The sequence below is a fragment of the Mastigoproctus giganteus genome, chromosome 5 (assembly GCF_048544385.1).
Source record: "Mastigoproctus giganteus isolate SK-2022 chromosome 5, ASM4854438v1, whole genome shotgun sequence".
Lineage (NCBI taxonomy): Eukaryota > Metazoa > Arthropoda > Arachnida > Uropygi > Thelyphonidae > Mastigoproctus > Mastigoproctus giganteus.
This window is the reverse complement of record NC_143579.1, coordinates 82,678,080-82,697,240: the sequence shown is the minus strand read 5'-3', so window position 1 is coordinate 82,697,240 and position 19,161 is coordinate 82,678,080. Positions and strand designations below refer to the sequence as shown.

General features: G+C 39.1%; 1 protein-coding gene across 1 annotated transcript in view; it reads right to left on the bottom strand.

The window, feature by feature from the left end:
• LOC150085526 (transcription initiation factor TFIID subunit 1-like) overlaps positions 1-19,161 on the bottom strand; it is a 700,666-nt gene that overhangs the window by 271,860 nt on the left and 409,645 nt on the right. Inside the window, 1 exon segment of the mRNA XM_090374589.1 lies at positions 9,251-9,376. Within this exon segment, the coding sequence (XP_090230715.1) occupies positions 9,251-9,376 (126 nt within the window).

The following is a 19,161-nucleotide window of genomic DNA, read 5'->3' as shown; positions in this document are numbered from 1 at the left end:
ATCAGATAAAGGTTCCACTGGAGAAGAGACAATAACCAAGTTGTGATCTGAAGTGCCTAAAGGACCTCTCACTTCGACCATGTACTTAGAAGGGTTGTTTGTGAGAAAAAAGATCAAGCGTACTGGCTGTATGATTAGGATTGTCAGGTATTCTTGCAGGTAAATGAACAATCTGTGCTAAGTGATTAGTAATTGCAAAAGCCTCAGCATCTCGACCTGCTGGATCAGTGTGACTAGAAAACGGAAGCCAGCTGGAGTTGTGAACATTAAAATCACCAAGGAAAATTACCTCACTGTTAGGAAAGTTGGACTGGAGAAAGTCAAGTTGCAAAGAGAGGAAGTCAAAGAGCTCCAAGTGATTAGTGGAGTTGGGAGAACGGTAGAGACAACAGATGAATTTGACACAATGAGGTAGAGAGAGACTTTAAGCCAGAGATGATCAAAGAGAGGAGATTCCAAATTGCCAAGTCTCTGACAGGGAATATCAGAACGGACATATGCACAAGTACCACCTTTGAGGTGAAAGGAATCATACAGTGAATAATTTGGGCATCTAAGATGAGCAGTAGTTGAATCAACCGATAACTGAGATTCTGTCAGAAAAAGTACATAGGGTTTGGCAGACTGAAAGTGGAAATGGACATCGTTGAGATTAGAATTGAGACCACGTATATTTGTGAAATGAATTAGGAAGTGCTTGGGAGGTTTAGATCTATTCGCAGATAAGTTTGCTCTATTAGTTTGACAATTCATGGTGTATTCAATAGTAAGAAAAAGTGGGTGGGACATGCTGTATGAAGTATTGAAATTTTTGGATATGGCGTACACATGGTAAGAATATACCCAGATCTTTGATATAACGTGGCCTCGACAATGCTCCCCGCATACACACTACTCGGACTCCCTCCAGTCACTATCTGGCAGAGTAGAGGTAGCAAGATTATACACTAGCTGATCCGGAAGCCTCCTAGAGATTTACCAATAGGTTCAGTCCAGTGTACCAACTAGCGGCCGGCCTGCGAACACCGTTTTAGAGCTGTACCCTCGAAATGTAAGGAATATTGGATCACGCCATGACGTTCATCATAACCTCAAAAGTCATCAATCATACTGCATGATGGAAGAGATAGGGAAGGGTTAGCATTAGCATTTTTAGCATTAGTATTTGATGCAAGAGAGCAAGCTTATGCAGCATCAGCCAAAAAAAAAAAAAAAACACCACTTCCACTTCACCCCTCTGTTCGTTCAAAATACCTGTCCAGCTCAGCCTTAAACTTATTTAGGCTATCAACCTTCACGAGGTATGGAAGTCTGTTCCACCAACCAACCACCCGCTGGCTAAAGGCAAATTTCCGCACGTCTATCCTACATCTGTCTTTCCTCAATTTGAATTTATGCCCTCTCAGGTGATTATTCTGAGCGAGAGGAAGAATCCCATCAGCATTGAGCATGCTCAAACCATTCAAGGCCTTATACACCTCTATCAGATCACCTCGCTGGTGCCTAGTCCAGACACTGTAATTTGCAAAACTTAAGCCTTTCTTCGTAAGAGCACCCCTTTGTTCCATTCACTAATCTTGTGGCCCTTCTCTGTACTCGTTCCAGCAGCTCTACATCCTTCTTGAAATGAGGCCTCCAGACCTGTATACAGTACTCTAGGTGTGGCCTGACCATTGCCTTATACAAGGGAATAATCACCTCCTTATCCCTGCTAGAAAAATTCCTATATATCATTGACAATACACCATGAGCTACTCTTGCAGCCCGTCTGCACTGCTCAGAGAACTTCATATCTGCCTGCACAACCACCCCCAGGTCCCTTTCATTCTCTACCACTTTCAGTGTAGTACCACAGAGGTGATACGTTGCTCTGGGGTTGCTGTTTCCCATGTGTAGTACTTTACATTTGTCAATGTTAAACTTCATTTGCCACCTCTCAGCCCATCTGCTCAACCTTTCCAGATCCTGTTGCAGCAGCATAGTGTCAGTAGTGTCCTTGACAACCCTGCCTACCTTTGTATCGTCTGCAAACTTTGACATTAAGTTTGATATACCATCATCAATATCATTTATGAATACAGAAAACAATAATGGACCCAACACTGAGTCCTGAGGGACTCCACTAATAACATTAGTCCACGACGAGCAGTGTCCATTGATTACCACTCTCTGTCTTCTCCCCCTCAGCCACCCCTTTATCCACAGCAGCAATTTGCCTCCAATGTCACACTGTTCCAATTTCTGCAGCAGTCTTCCATGTGCAACAGTATCAAAAGCCTTTCTAAGATCCAAGTATATAATATCAAAGTTATTCCCTGCATCCAGTTCATTTGTGACTGCATCATAGTATCCAATCAAATTGGTCAGGCAAGACTTCCCCTTAACAAAACCATGCTGTGTCCGAGCTATAACTGAAGTCTTGTCTAAATGATCCTGCAGTGCTTCTTTAACTAGTGCCTCCATTAATTTTCCTGGAACAGAAGTTAAACTCACAGGTCTATAATTACTTGTGTCAGCCTTTGATCCTCCTTTGTGAATTGGGGTCACATTTGCACATCTTCAGTCTGTGGGTACCTCCCCTGAGTCCAAGGAAGCTCTCATAATTATGGCTCTCATAACTAAGGGTTTGCTTACTTCCTTTGCTGCCTCCTTTAATCTAACTGGATAGATCCCATCCACCCTGGGTGCCTTTCTTGTGTTTATCTTCAACAATTTCTCCTCCACTTTACTCTCAGTTATTACAAGATTCTCTAGCTTACTGTTAGAGTTGAATACACCTCTGGCTTTCCCCTCGCTAAATAACTCCTCATGTGTGAATGTCGATGCAAAATATTCATTTAGTTTGTTAGCTACCTGAGCAGGATCATCAACAGTTGACCCATCGATATCAAGTGGACCAATCTGATTCATCCCCTTCCTTCTAGAGTTTACATAAGTAAAGAACTCTTTGGTGTTTTTCTTTGCATCCCTTGCCAAACTTTTCTCGTAATCTGCCTTCGCCTGCCTAACCTCCTTTGTAACTTGGTTACAGATCAACTTGTATCTATCATAGGCTTCTGTGTCATTTGTTAATTTGTATGTATCCCATGCATGTTTCTTTTCTGCCATAGGTCTTATTAGTTCATCTGACATCCATTTAGGCCTAAACCTTGAACAATATTTCTTAGTTGGTATGTAAAGCCTAGTAGCTTCTAAGATAAGTTCTTTGAATGCTTCCCATTTTGCATTTGCTGTTGGTAACATCATCAGTTGGTCCCACTGTATAGAATTTAAATACTGTCTCAGTCCATCGTAGTCGCCTTTACGAAAGCAATAACCCTTCCCTTTACCCCTAATGGTAGTTACCTCTTTGAGTAAATCCCACTTCAGCACACTGTGATCACTGCCACCTAGTGGTTCATTTATCTGCAGATTCTTAATGCATGAAGAATCACTGCTGATAATCAAATCAAGAGTATTCCTCCCTCTAGTTGCCTCCCGAACATGCTGATGTAGAAAACAATCATCCAATAAATCCACAAAAGCCTTGCTACTGTGTGAGTGACCAGCCCCCAAATTCCAGTCAATATCTGGGAAATAAAATCTCCCATTATAAGACTCTCTGATTTACTGGCCCACTCTATTTCCCTGTACAGTTTCTTATTATACTCATCAGAGTCATTAGGTCTATAGCATACTCCTACTCTCAATTTTGATCTCCAAATGCTTATGTCACACCAAACTGACTCGATACTGCACTGTCCAGCGATGTCCACTGGCTTCACTTCCTTGGATTTTATGTATTTCTTAACTAATAGCATAACCCCTCCTCCCTTCCTATCCAGTCTATCCTTTCTGTAGACGTTGTACTCCCCAAATTCCAGTTCTGCATTCCTTATATCTGTGTGACACCACGTCTCTGATATCCCAACAATATCTGCCTTTGATGTTTTGAGCAATACCTCAAATTCATCAAATTTATTTACTAAACTCCTAGCATTGGTGTACACGCAAGTATACATGCACCTATTCTTATTCTTAGCTACCCTAACACAACCCATGTGTTTACTTGTACAGCAATGACTCCCGGCAGTCTCTGAAATATCCTGCATCTTGTTTTTCAGGCTTCTGCTCATTCCAATAGAAGCAGTGCAAGAATCTCTTTCAACCTGGAACTAATATCATAAGTTCCGGGTTGAGCGGAACTTATGATATTAAGATTGCCAGTTATAATATGCCGATAATATTGATCAAAAATGGAGCTTGGACAGTATTATTGCAGTGGCAAGGGAGATCTGTAAGTAGAATATTTCATATGTTGTTCGCAAGTTGTTTATAGTTACAGATTTTTAAACCTAAAGGAGAATCATAATTGAAACAATGATGTATACTGAATTTGTATAGGCTAATGCCTACACAGGCAGTATACCTGGTGAATTTCGACATTTTTGTGCAACCATTTTGTGCAAATTTGATATTGTGAAATTCAATGCAGTTAGTTGCAATATTGCCAATTCTGTTGAGATCAATGTCTTGTATGATATGTTTAAGTTAGATGATACTGAACATGAATTTTTTACAGAATGGCACTAAAGCTTTAAGAATAGATTTTTGATGCTGAGAAGGAAGTGGTTTATTTTAGGTAGATCAAGTGTAGTATTGTCCCAAGAACTAAGGATATTTTTGAAATTGAATTTTATCTTTTTGTATGGATTATGTTTTTTGTTGCCACATGAGTGTCTGCATTTTTGAGCTTGCATGATACGACTAGGGTTAAATTATTTATAAATATAGTGTTTGGTGTTAAAAGAGCTATTACTAAACAAAATCTTATTGAAGAATTTGTTATTTAGTCCATGTGGATACAGGGATTTGTGAATACACAAATGTTTTGGTAGTATTCACATGTGAGACTATTTTCAATTCGTCTTTATTTAATTACACCTTTATGCCTACCCCATCTTCAATTTAATATCTCTCCCTATACCATGTGCTTGTTACTATTTATTTTAAATTCTAACCATAAATTAGTTTAATTCTTCTTACCTTCACAAAATTCTGACCCTAAAATATATTTTTCTCGAATTCTCTCAAAATTCTACATATATTTCAAAATACCTTTTTCCCACTCTGAAAACACTTAATTATATATGTGTATATTTCTTTTTAGCCTTATCCTTATTTTTACCTTAATAATTTTCATATCAATGACTGCATTGGGACTACCTTGTCCATACTGTTAAAGAATGTGCTAACCTTTTTCTTTTTTGCTTTTTTTCACATTTCTTCTACTGTTATGGACAAGTATAGAAATGCAGTTCCTGATACATGGTTGGGTGTAGTCCCCTGATGAATTTCCTAACCATGTATTAATATTTACTACTGCTGACATTAGACTTTGCATTTTTCCCTCTATTCAACCTATAACTAAATTTGCCCACCCAGATCTGATGACAGCTCCACCACTTTTTATTTTATTTGATTTTAATTTATTTTGTTTAATCATTTGTATTAATAATTTTACTTTACAGTTCCTTCACCTCTAAATTAGCTTTGCAAATTCAGCCCATAATTTTCTTAATTCATCATAACTTTTAGGATATTAACATTCTTTCTCCTTTTTCATATCTACATTACTTCTTTTTTATACTATCCTTACCCTTCTAGTCCCTGACAATTTGTGTCCCTGATAATTCTCACCTGCATCTATACAAATTTTTTCAGATTTATTTACACTTACATGCTTATATCAGAGGGCACTGGGATCGCAGAACAGTAAGGATGGTGGATTTTTGGTTGCTGTAAAGGGATAAGTATTTTTTAATTTTTTACGTATTCTTCATTATTTACCATAGTACATTGTGTTTTACGGAGATATTAAATAGGTTTAGTAGTGTTCGTTAGCTTCTTATTTTGAATTTAACCAGCGATTTTTGGAAGTTACGACTCCCGGTGTTGGTGCCAATATTGTTGAACTAGCTGCCATATTGTAGTCAATAAGAAAGAGCTTAACGTATATATATATATATATCTCGAACTGATAGCGTAATGGATAAAGTAAAACTATATAGTAATACGAGGCACTGTATTAGGAATCTGTTAGCTTATTATAGTATTATCAATAATTCAAAAATATTATAAATCTTATTAAATTTCATTGTTAATTAAATTGTATTTAAACATAAATCATAACCCAGACTAGAGCTGTGAAGCAAAGATCACAGACTAGTGAGAGTGCTATGGCTCAGAGGAGAAACGAAGGGGCAATTCTCCAACGCATCACAGTCTCAAAAATATGCAAAATGTGAAATGTTTGCCGACTTTTCTAGAAAAGGACATGATCTAGCCAAGGAGGATGCCTTTGTGTGCGCTAGGTGTCTGGAGTGTCAAGAATTTAGGCATCAACTGAGCATTCTAATTGAGAACTTGAGGTGTAGGGTAAACACCCTTGAAGAAATTAATATGAAGGGCCGATCAGACTCTCAGCTGCCCAGCTCAATGACAGAGCTCACTCCTGTGCATCAGGCAACTCAGATGTAATCTCCAAGGTAAAATGCACTGGTCCCAAAGGAACTAGTTATTGTTGGTGACTATTGTCAGGGAGATGGGGAATATACTATGTAAGAAGGATAGGTGGAACAGAACCAAGGTATGTCTACCAGGGGCAAAAGTTGATGACGTAGCGCAGATATCATCTTTTCAGGGCACAAAATGTGATATTGTTATACACATTGGAATGACATTAAGATTAAGAGATCTGCAGATTTACTCAACAAGTACAAGTCAATGTTGAAAAAAAGTTGTGAGTTAGGGTTGAATGTGAAAGTGACTGCAATTCTGCGCAGACACGATAGGAGGGAGCATATGATGAGAGCCTTGTCAAACAACTCGGCCCTAGAGAGGTTGTGCAAGATTCAAGGGGTAGAATTTTTTTCAGCCTGGTCTGTGCTTGTTGACAGGAGAGACTGCTTCTACAGGGATGGGATACACTTAAATAGAAAGGGTGCAAGAATGTTTGCTGATGCTGTCGAGGCAGTGTTAGTGGGTCGGAAAACTGCTAGATTGGGGGATACAAGGACGAATAGATTAACAGTAGCCACTGGCAGAGGCAAAAGCGATTCTTGCACTGCTTCTATTATAATGGGCAGCAGACTGGAAAGCAGGGTAATGGAGATTTCCAGGACTGCTGGGAGTCATAGTGGAACGAGTAAATACAGTTGGTCGGCAACTTACGACCGACTTCTGTTCTGACCGACAGGTCGTAAGTCGATCTGGTCGCATGTCGGCCATATATTTATTAACAGTATTTTTTAACCTTTCTAATCTTTTTATCATCTTTATAATTTATTTTTATAATCTTTTAAATTTTTATCTTATTTTATTTTTCATTTTAAATACAGTAATGTTTTTATCTTTTACTTAGCGATACTGTGCGTGCCTTCCTTTCTACGCCTAGGCTATCTCTCTCTACGAGGTTAAATTCAAACGTTCTCTACATTTTAATTGGTTTATTATTCATACTGTTTATAAAAAAAAAAAAAAAACTACAATCTATAATTATATTGTACATAATGTGAAAAATAATACTGTACATAATGTTCTGTAAACACAAAAAGACAATCTAAATTAATGTAAAAATTAATACAAATGAAATTTACAACATAATTTTTAATCTTTGCTTGTGGTGGGTTGTGCATCGTCAGGGTCATGTTCTTGGGTTGATGTAGGAGATTTATTTATAGAGACATTATGCAAAGCAAATCTTTTTTTAAAACGCTAAAACCACCCAGTACTAGCCTGAAAATCTTCTGCGTGATCGTCTCCGGCACGTGATTTTAAACTTTGAAACAAACTTCTAGCCTTTGCTTGCACTGTGTGAAGGCTCATGGGTGTATTTTTTTGTATTAAATCTTCCATCCACATAAACAACAACAATTTCTCCATTTCATGGATGGGTTCCTGTCGTTGTTTGGTTAAAATTGTAGACTTAATAGGTGCAGAACCTTTCACAGAAACATACCAACTGAGTGGTACTACACTCAGGGAAGTGGAAAGTGAAAAAGACTTGGGGGTAATTGTGCAGCCAAATATGAAGTTCGCTGATCAGTGCAGATGGGCTGCCGGAGCAGGTCATGGAGTCTTGTCAATGATATATAGGAATTTTGCTAGTAGGGACAGGGAAGTGATAATCCCGTTATACAAGGCAATGGTCAGGTCACACCTAGAGTACTGTGTACAGGTCTGGAGGCCTTGTTTTAGGAAGGATGTAGAGTTGCTAGAACAAGTACAAAGAAGGGCAACAAGATTGGTGTGGGGAACAAAGCGGTGTTCTTACCAAGAAAGGCGTAAGTCTGCAAATTGGAGCACCCAGAGAGTAGGCACCTGCGAAGTGATCTGATTGAGGTGAATGAGGCATTGAGTGGGTTGAGCAAGCTGAATTCTGATGGGATTCTTCGTCTTGCTCAGACTAAGAATCTGAGGGGACAAAGTTTCAAATTGAGGGAAGATAGTTGTAGAATAGATTTGCAGAAATTTGCCTTTAGCCAGCGGGTAGTTGATTGGTGGAAAAGACTTCCATCTTTTGTTTTGGAAGATAATAATAGCCTAAATAAATTTAAGGCTGAGCTGGACAGGCATTTGGAATGAATGGAGGGATGAAATGGGAGGGTTTCTTTTTTTTTTTTTTTTTTTTGCTGATGCTGCATAAGTTTGCTTTCTTGCATCGTATGCCTCTATTAATGCTAATGCTAATATACTTTTCCATCCTTTACTGCTGCTTTGCAAGTTTTGGTGCATTTATCATACCTTATTAATTCATTTTTGTTTCTTTGTTTTTTCACTAACTGTTACTTTAACTTTGAATAACATTTAGTGTAAATAGTACCATATGATAAAACTTTAGCACAAAATTAATATGCAGTCCATAAAATTAATATGCTGGCCAAAAAGAGCCTCTAAAGTCAAAGTTAGCCAGTGCTGGTCTACTTCGATATACCCTAGGAATAAACATATATATAAAAACAAATATTATGAAACACATTTTAAAATTCTTACTTTTACTTTCATTGCATAATATAAAATGAGAGAGCAAAGGAGCCCTATCATATTTGAACACAGCAGCAAATGTTATTTTCTATAATTGATACCAAGTCTTCAAAAATTGGAGGGGATAAATTTGTAACTTGGAGAGGGGAATTTGTAACACTGATATTATTTTAAAAAATATAATTTCTACTTATAATAGCATTTTTATTAAAATTAAAGGACTTACTTCTTCTTCTGCTATATTAAACTTTCTTAATAACAGATGTTTTGCATCCCTCAGAGATAAACGACGTAAATCTGCATCTGTTCCTGTAACCGTCTTTCTCATTACAGCTTGGCTACTTCCTTCATCCTATGAGGAAAAAGTAGGAATGTTTTTATCTTTCAAGTTAGCAAGGATTGATTGTGTCAAAAGTTTATTTTTAAATAAGATAAAAGTAGAACAAGGTGTCACTTATGTATGTAGCTGTAATGGCAAAAGCAGCACATTCATAAATGATGTTTTTGCACCACTTGTACATTAGCTGTACAGAATTATCCAGTTAAAAAATGCAGTCTAGCATTAGCATTGGCACATGATGCAAGAAAGCAAGGTTATATAGCATCAGCCAAAAAAAAAAAAAAAACCATTATTTCACCCATCCACTCACTCCAAATGTTTGTCAAGTTCTGCCTTGAATCTATTTAAGCTATCAACTTCTACAACGACAGATGGAAGTTTGTTCCAGCAATCAACCACCTGCTGGGCTAGCCAGGTGGGTAAAGTGCCTGCCTGGCAACCCAAAGGTCGCAGGTTCGAATCCCGCCTCGGACTTGGATCAAAGTACTGCAAAAACCTTGGGAGGTGCATTATGGCCACAGAAGCCGATGCGCCAATAACTACCAAAGGGGGGGGGGGGGAAACAACCATCTTTTCTCAATTGGAATTTATGCCCTCTCAGGCGATTATTCTGAACAAGAGGAAGAATCCCATCAGCATTGGGCATGCTCAAACCATTCAACAATTTATACCCCTCAATCTGATCACCTCGCAGATGCCTAGTCTCCAGACACTGTAATTTGCAAAATTTAAGCCTTTCTTCATAAGAGCAACCTTTGTTCCATTCATTAATCTTGTTGCCCTTCTCTGTACTCATAACAACAGCTCTACATCCTTCTTAAAATGAGGGTCCCAAACCTGTATACTCAATGTGTGGCCTGACCATTGCTTTATACAAGGGGATAATCACCTCCTTATCCCTGCTAGAAAAACTCCTGAATATCATTGACAAGACACCATGAGCTACTCTTGCAGACCATCGGTACTGCTCAGAAAACTTAATATCTGCCTGTACAATTACTCTCAGGTCCTTTTCTTTCTCTACCACTGTCAGTGTAGTACCACAGAGTTGATACGTTACTCTGGAGTTACTGATTCCCACATGTAGTACTTTCCATTTGTCAATGTTAGACTTCATTTGCTACCGCTCAGCCCATCTGCTCAACTTTTCTAGATCCTGTTGCAGCAGTGTACTGTCATTAGTGTCATTAACAACCCTGCCGACCTTCGTACTGTCTGCAAAGTTGGACATTAAGCCTGATATACCATCATCAATATCATTTATAAATACCGAAAACAACAATGGACCCAACACTGAACCCTGGGGACTCCACTAATAACATTAGTCAACGAAGATCAGTGTTCATCAATTACCACTCTCTGTCTTCTCCCACTCAACCATCCCTTTATCCATAGCAGCAATTTGCCTTTAATGCCACACTGCTCCAATTTGTGCAGCAGTCTTCCATGTGCAACATTACCAAAGGCCTTTCTAAGATCCAAATATATGATATCAAAGTTATTCCCTGCATCCAGTTTCTTTGTGACTATATCATAGTATCCATTCAAATTGGTCAGACAAGAGTTCCCCTTAACAAACCCAAGCTGTGTCCGAGTTATAACTGAAGTCTTGTCTAGATGATCCTGCAATGCTTCTTTAACCAGTGACTCCATTAATTTCCATGGAACAGAAGTTAATTACTGACCTGTTAGTTTAACAAGTCAGTAATTACCTGTTGCCAAAGATTTCTCATAATCCACCTTCACCTGCCTGACCTCCTTTGTGACTTGGTTACAGACCAGCTTATACCTATCATAGGCTTCTGTGTCACCTGTTATTTTAAGTATCCCATGCATTTTTCTTCTCTGTCACATGTCTAATTAGTTCATCTGATATCCATTTAGGCCTAAATCTTGAACAATATTTCTTAGTTGGTAGGAAAAGCCTAGTAGCCTCGAAAATTAATTCTTTAAATGCTTTCCATTTTGAATTTGCTGTTGGAAACATCATCAGTTGGTCCCACTGTATAGAATTTAAATACGGTCTCAGACCAATGTAGTCACCTTTACAAAACCAAAAACCCTTCCCTTTACCCTTGATGGCAGTTACCTCTTTGAGTAAATCCCACTTCGGCACAATGTGATCACTGCCACCTCATGGTTCTTTTATCTGCAGATCTTTAATGTATGAAGAATCACTACTGATAATCAGATCAAGAGTATTACTCCCTCTAATTGCCTCCCGAACATGCTGCTGTAGAAAACAATCATCCAGTATATCCACAAAAGCCTTGCTAGTGTGTGAGTGACTAACCCACAAATTCCGGTCAATCTCTGGGAAATTAAAATCCCCCATTATAAGACACTCTGATTTTCTGGCCCACTCTATTTCTCTGCACAATTGCTCATTATACTCATCAGATTCATTAGGCCTACAACACGCACCTACTCTAATTTTTCTTTTCCCAGTGCTTATGTCACACCAAACAGAATCAACATTGGCCTGTCCACACTAACATCAATTGGAACGTTGTCAATACAACATCCGTGTAAACGTCTAGATTACAATACAACCAAAATCTATTAAAAACGAATACAAAATTTAAGAAAATCTGTTACAGCAGGTAACATTTTTCATTAAAATTGTTACAGAATGTGCGAATATCCATCTTCCTCATGTAGACATATATTCACTCTTTTTATTGTTGAAATACACCAAACGTATAGACCAAAAAAAAACACCAAATTTTGTTGTTGAAATTCACCAATATTTAGTAGTGGTAGAATCCAAACCAATTCCTGATTAGTCAGTGGTATTTTGTTCCATTCTTCCTTAAAAATAGCAGCCAATTCAGCAACTATTCACATGAACATTAGCTAAGACTGAAGCACCAGATCACCCCAAAAGTGCTGAATGGATTTAAGGTTAGAGCGGTGGGCAGGACAATGAGGCTTTTTGCACCCAAGTCATCAAACTAAGCTGTGCATTATGTCTATACATTGCCATGCTGAAATAGAAAAGAACTAACCCCACACTGTAGGAAGACTAGAACTGTACATGATTATGACAACCAAGTCTCAACAAATATGCCTGCCTGTGGAGAGTAGATATACCAGCTGGCGAGTAACTACAGACTAGACAAAATAATGTTTTTCAACAATAAAAAATATTACTGTAACATTCACAGAATGTTTTTGAGACCACATCAAAGAATGACACACAAACAATGATAACTGCAGCCATGCCCAGATGACAACCACTGTTGATCTAAGCTTGTAGTTTTGCTGCAGCAGTACAAAACATTGATTGCTAATATGGCATCCATTTGTATATTACATGCAAGAGAGCTAGGAAGAGGTATTAGAGGTATTAGAACCTATAGTACTTAGTACCATGCTTAGGTTTGAGGTTGAGAAGATGAAAGAAGATATTTATTGATATTGGACTTGAACTTCTGTAGACAGTAATTTTCAGGAAATATGTATGAAGGAAGGTTTTTCCAGAAATCTGCAGTTGAATGAATAAACGAGGAAGATAAAAAGGTGAGTTTGAAGTTTGGTTCTGTGAGTTTGAAGTTGGACAGTAAATGGATGTTGGCTAGTGGCTGCATGTGTTCGGACTGTTCTGAAAGAGAGAGCTGGAATTATAGAAGCCAATTCAGAAAAACAATGCCCATGGAAATATCTGTAGAAGAGGAATGCAGCAGAAACAGTATGTCTATGAAACAGCGAGTGGAGAGACTCTGTTAGCGATTAATCATTAATTAACCTAACTGCCCTCTTCTGAAAGGAATCAAGAAGCCTGAGGGAGGTTCTGGGGACACCACCCCAGATGTGGGAACAATATTCCATGGTAGGGCAGATTTGCGATTTATACAGAATGAACAGCTGTTAGGAACAAAAGTAATGCCGAGAGCGAAAAGAAAACCAAGTTTTTTAGATGCAGAGGAAGCAATATTTGTAATGTGCTTGTGCCAAGAGAGATTAGAAGTGAGGGTAATCCCAAAAGAGATATATCATTTTGTCTAGAAATCGGAGTGTCACCAAAGATAAGCATGGGAGCAGAAGAATCCTTTTTGCGAGATGTACATGTCATCAAAGCAAGCTTACTGGTGAGGCAGTATGGTCTTAGAAGAATTGAAATCCACTAAGTTGACTTTGCCCCACTGAAGATCCACATTTAAGGAATTGGTAGCAGATTTTTGAGAAGTTGAAGCTGATTGAGCAGGGCAAGTTTCTCAAAATGGAAAGTGGAATGCAATGTGCTATCATCGGCAAAACTATGGATAGGATTTCCAGTCAATGGAAGAAGGTCATTAATATACAAGAGGAAAAGAGTGGGGGAAAGAACTGAACCTTGGGGAACAGCAGCATTGGTGGAGAAATTAGAAAACAGAGCGCCATCTAACCTCACTCTCAGTGAGCAGTTAGAGAGAAAACTGGATACCAATTACAAAAAACAGTTGGCAATCCATAAGATGGAAGTTTGTTTAGAAGACCTTTATGTCAAACATAATCAAAAGCCTTAGAGATGTCAAGAGCAACTACTTGTGTTTCACTGAACCTTTCCATTGAGTTAGTCCATAAATGGGTAACATAAGCCAGAATATCACCAGTGGATTGACACTGACAGAATCCATACTGATGATCATTGATAAGATGGAAGGTTTAAGAGTTAGGGGTTAATTGATTTCTCCATTCTTTAGAAAGAGTAGAAGTAATTAAAATGGGACGATAATTGGATGGGAGGGATTTGTCACCCTTTTTTAGGAACTGGCTAAATATTATTATTTTTACTTATTTATTTATTTTTTTTTTTTTTTTGTATGGGCGGCTCCTAGAACAGAAGTTCAACTTCGCCTCGTTGCTCTGTTCAGTTTTTACAGACTCTGTCAACGTAAAACCGGTGTGTGTGTCTCGTAAAACTAAAACAAAATTTTTTTTTTTTTTTCCCCAAACCAAATCCACACAGAAATATCCCAGGTTGGATGAAGATAGATGAAAAGGAAGGCGAGAGAGAGAGAGAGAGAAAAAAAAAAAAAAAAAAGTTTTTCATCCCGCATGGGAGAAAGTGATAGGAAAGAAAAACTGTGTTTGTGAGCTTATGTGTGTGTTCTGTAGTGTGATGTTGTGTTTTGGCCTTTTGGCTACCTGGAAGCAGTGATCACCTGGACGACCTTCCTCCAGGTACTCGTCCCCAGCAGAAGGAGGGCGAGGCCTCCCCTACTATCTGCACGCTCTCCTCCCTGGGGAAAGAGTCCCCAGGAAAGAAAGAAAAACTTGTATAAGATGAAGAGAGGGAAGGAGTAAAGAGGAGAAGGACTGTTCCGGCCCAGGGAAGTCCCAATCCAGGATGGATAGCTAGAGCAACAATGCAAACAAAAAAAATAATAAAATAATAAATAAATAAAAATAATAATTTTTAAAAAAATAAATAAAATAAACGTATAGTGTGAGAGAGGAGTTTTCCTGGTCTGGGGAGCCCCAGCCCAGGTCAGAACGCGAAAAAAAAAAAAAAAAGTAAAAAGCTGAATATGAGCAAATTTCCAAGCAGAAAGAAAAACACCTTTGGAATAAGAAAGTGAAAAAAGGTAAGTTCAGGAGCACAGGTTTTGAGAACAAGTGGAGAAATACCATCGGGACCTGGAGATTTCTTAGCATCAAGATTCGTCAAAATCCTTCTGACATCCTTTCGGCGGAAGACCATAGGAGGCACTAAATGGAGCGTGTTGGCAATGGTGGGAGGTGTTTTACCAAGATCATTAATACATGAAGTGGAAGAAAAATGTGATGCTAGCAGGTCAGCTTTATCCTTGGCTGAAGTGACAACAGAACCGTCTGGTTTGGACAAAGGTGAGAGCAGAGATGGGTAAAAGTTGCAGCCAACAGCTTTGGCAAGAGACCAGAATGCTCGGCTACCATTAGAGCAAGAAGCAAGTTTTCTACTCTTCGCCTGTTCGAACTCAAGTTTGGGCTTTACAATTGTTGCGAACTTTGGTGTAGGCAGAAAATGAAACTGAAGAATTAGAAGCAAGCCAATTATGATATGCAATGTTCTTCTCTTGAACAGCCTTAGCACATTTATTGGAAAACCAAGGTTTAGATAAAGGATGAGATTTTAAAGTGGAGTGTGGGATAAAGGATCCCATTCCTGCAAGAATAATTTCATTGACACGATCTGAGCAAACGTTGACATCAGAAGTTTTGTAACAGTAATCCGACCAAGGAAAATAAATCACGCAGGTCTTCCCATTTTAAATTCTTGTAATGCCAAACAATACGTGGTTGGGAATACCATGAGATAAAGGCTCCATTGGACAAGAGATAATCACCAAGTTATGATCTGAAGGGTCTAAAGGACCTCTCACTTCGATCGTGTACTTAGAAGGGTTGTTTGTGACAAAAAGATCAAACATTTTGGCTGTATGATTAGGATTATCCGGTATTATTGTGGGTAAATGAATAATCTATGCAAGTTCATTGGTAATTGCAAAAGCCTCAGCATCTCAACCAGCTGGGTCGGTGTGACTAGAAAACCGAAACCAGCTGGAGTTGTGAACATTAAAATCACCAAGGAAAATTACCTCACTGTTAGGTTGGATGGTTTGTTTGGTTGTTCTGTTTTATTGGTGTATTAGCAACTAAGGCTATAATGTGCCCCACTGTTAGGAAAGTTGAACTGGAGAAAGTCAAGTTGCAAAGAGAGGAAGTCAAAGAGCTCCAAGTGATTAGTGGAGTTGGGAGAACGGTAGAGACAACAGATGAATTTGACACAATGAGGTAGAGAGAGATTTTAAGCCAGAGAAGATCGAAGAGAGGAGATTCCAAATTACCAAGTACATATGCACAAGTACCACCTTTGAGGCGAAAGGAATCATACAGCAAATAATTTGGGCATCTGAGATAGTTGAATCAACTGATAGCTGAGATTCTGTCAGAAAAAGTACATGGGGTTTGGCAGACTGCAAGTGGAAATGGACATCTTAGAAATTAGAATTGAGACCACGTATATTTGTGAAATGAATTAGGAAGTACTTGGGAGGTTTAGATCTTTTGGCAGATAAGCTTGCTCTATTAGTTTGACAATTCATGGTGTATTCAACAGTAAGAAAGAGTGGGTGAGACATGCTGTATGAAGTAATGAAATTTTTGGATATGGCGTACACATGGTAAGAATATACCCAGATCCTTGACATAACGTGGCATCGACAATGCTCACCGCATACACACTACTTGGACTCCCTCCAGTCACTATCTGGCAGAGTAGAGGTAGCAAGATTATACACTAGCCGATCCAGAAGCCTCCTAGGAAGTTACCAAAAGGTTTGGTCCGGAGTACTAACTAGCGGCCGGCCTGCAAACACCGTTTTAGAACTGTACCCCCGAAATGTGAGGAATAATGGGTCTCGCCATGATGTTCAACATAACCTCAAAAGTCATCAGCCATACTGCATGATGGAAGAGATGGGGAAGGGTTGACCGGAACTTAGCTCTGGAGACTAAACATGGGTACCACCACTTCAAGCCTCCAATAAGCAAAGTGGTGGTATTGCACCGGTTGATGAGTCATCTACCAACTATGATGCAGTCACAAAAGAACTGGATGCAGGGAATAACTGATATTATATATTTGGATCTTAGAAAGGCTTTTGATACTTTTGCACATGGAAGACTGCACCACAAATTGGAGCAGTGTGGCATTGGAGGCAAATTTCTGCTATGGATAAAGGGATGGTTGATGGGGAGAAGACAGAGTGTGGTAATCAATGGACACTGTCATCATGGGCTAATGTTATTAGTGGAGTCCCCCAGGGGTTCTGGGTTGGGTCCATTGTTGTTTTCTGTATTTATAAATGATATTGATGATGGTAAAGGTAAAGTGCAGCCATTATCAACCCACTGCAGGACGGAAGCCTCCTCAACAATTCATGCTGAGGGAAATGGACCATAATCTGCCATGCTGGTCCAGTGCGGGTTGGCAGATCGACCGTATTCAGCAGTCAGGGGCTTGAACCCCGGTCTACTCAAAGAGCGTGTGCTATGCACTCCCGCTCCTGACCACTCGGCTATGGAGGTATATCAAGCTTAATGTCCAAGTGTGCAGATGATACAAAGATTGGCAGGGTTGTTAAGGACACTACTGACAGTATGCTGCTGCAACAGGACCTGGAAACGTTGAGCAGATGGGCTGAGAGGTGGCAAATGAAGTTTAACGTTGAAAATGTAAAGTACTGCATATGGGAAACAGTAACCCCAGAGCAACGTATCAACTCTGTGGTAATACACTGACAGTGGTAGAGAATGAATAAGGACCTGGGGGTTATTGTGCAGGCAGATATGAATTTTTCTGAGCAGTGCAGACAGGCTGCAAGAGTAGCTCATGGTGTCTTGTCAATGATATTCAGGAATTATTCTAGCAGGGATAAGGAGGTGATTATTCCTTTGTATAAGGCAATGGTCAGGCTACACCTTCGAGTACTGTATACAGGTCTGGAGGCCTCATTTCAAGAAGGATGTAGAGCTGCTGGAACAAGCACAGAGAAGGGCAACAAGATTAGTGAATGGAACAAAGGGTTGCTCTTACGAAGAAAGGCTTAAGTTTTGAAAATTACAGTGTCTGGAAACTAGGCACCAGCGAGGTGATCTGATAGAGGTGTATAAAACCTTGAATGGTTTGAGCATGCTCAATGCTGATGAGACTCTTCCTCTTGCTCAGAATAATCACCTGAGAGGGCATAAATTCAAATTGAGGAAAGACAGATGTAGGATAGATGTGCGGAAATTTGCCTTTAGCCAGCAGGTGGTTGGTTGGTGGAACAGACTTCCATCCCTTGTTGTGGAAGTTGATAGCCTAAATCAACTTCCACAAAAAAAAATAAGGCTCAGCTGAACAGGTATTTCGAACGAACGGAAGGTTAAAATGGGAGTGGTTTTTTTTTTTTTTTTTTTTTGGCTGATGCTGCATAAGTTTGCTTTCTTGCATCATATGCCTCTACTAATGCTAATGCTGTGCCTGTATGTAGTTGAACATGAGTTGGAGAGCCAGTATTTAATACAGTCAGATTATGGTTATCGAGGAATGATTCAATTAATGGGCCTCTGCATGGTGGAAGATCCCCACAATGGATGGGTGTCCATTTAAATCATCGAGTATACATACAGAAGGTGGCAGTTCAGTGATAACATCGTCAAGTTCAGTCTGGGAGCAAGGATAAGTCGGTGGGATAAGGTAATGGCAATGGCAATATTAACAATATTGCCATTAACAATATTGCCATTGCCATCCAAACTGCTACAACTTCTAAGGAGGTGTGTAGCTGGAGATGTGTTGATGGTATGGCAATATTTGACAAGAATAGCTACCCCCTCCATGAGCAGGTGTAACAGAATCCCTGTCTGGCCTGAAAATAGTATAGTTTTTGAATTTGGGAGAAACGTTTGGTGATAATGTTTCCTGTAAGCATACGCCTATTGCTTTAGTTTGTATTATTAAATCATTCAGGGTCATCTGCATTACTATGTAATTCTCTGCAATTCCATTGTAGGAATTTATTCATTGATTGGGCTTGTTTAAGGAAGACTGATCGGACTGTTTCTTCTGAGAATGTCCATTTGCTTACTTTTGATTTTTCATTTCTGGGAAAGACTGGGCGTCGTGTGTCCATGGTATCATTAACATGTAGCTGTAATACTGTGTCATCATTCTCTAATTGAACCTCCATTTCCATGTTGCTATGCGTGGTTTCACTTTCTTCTTGTTTTCAAAAGTACCTGATTTTGTTGTTTCAGGCAAGTTTGAGATAGCATCAATTGGGATA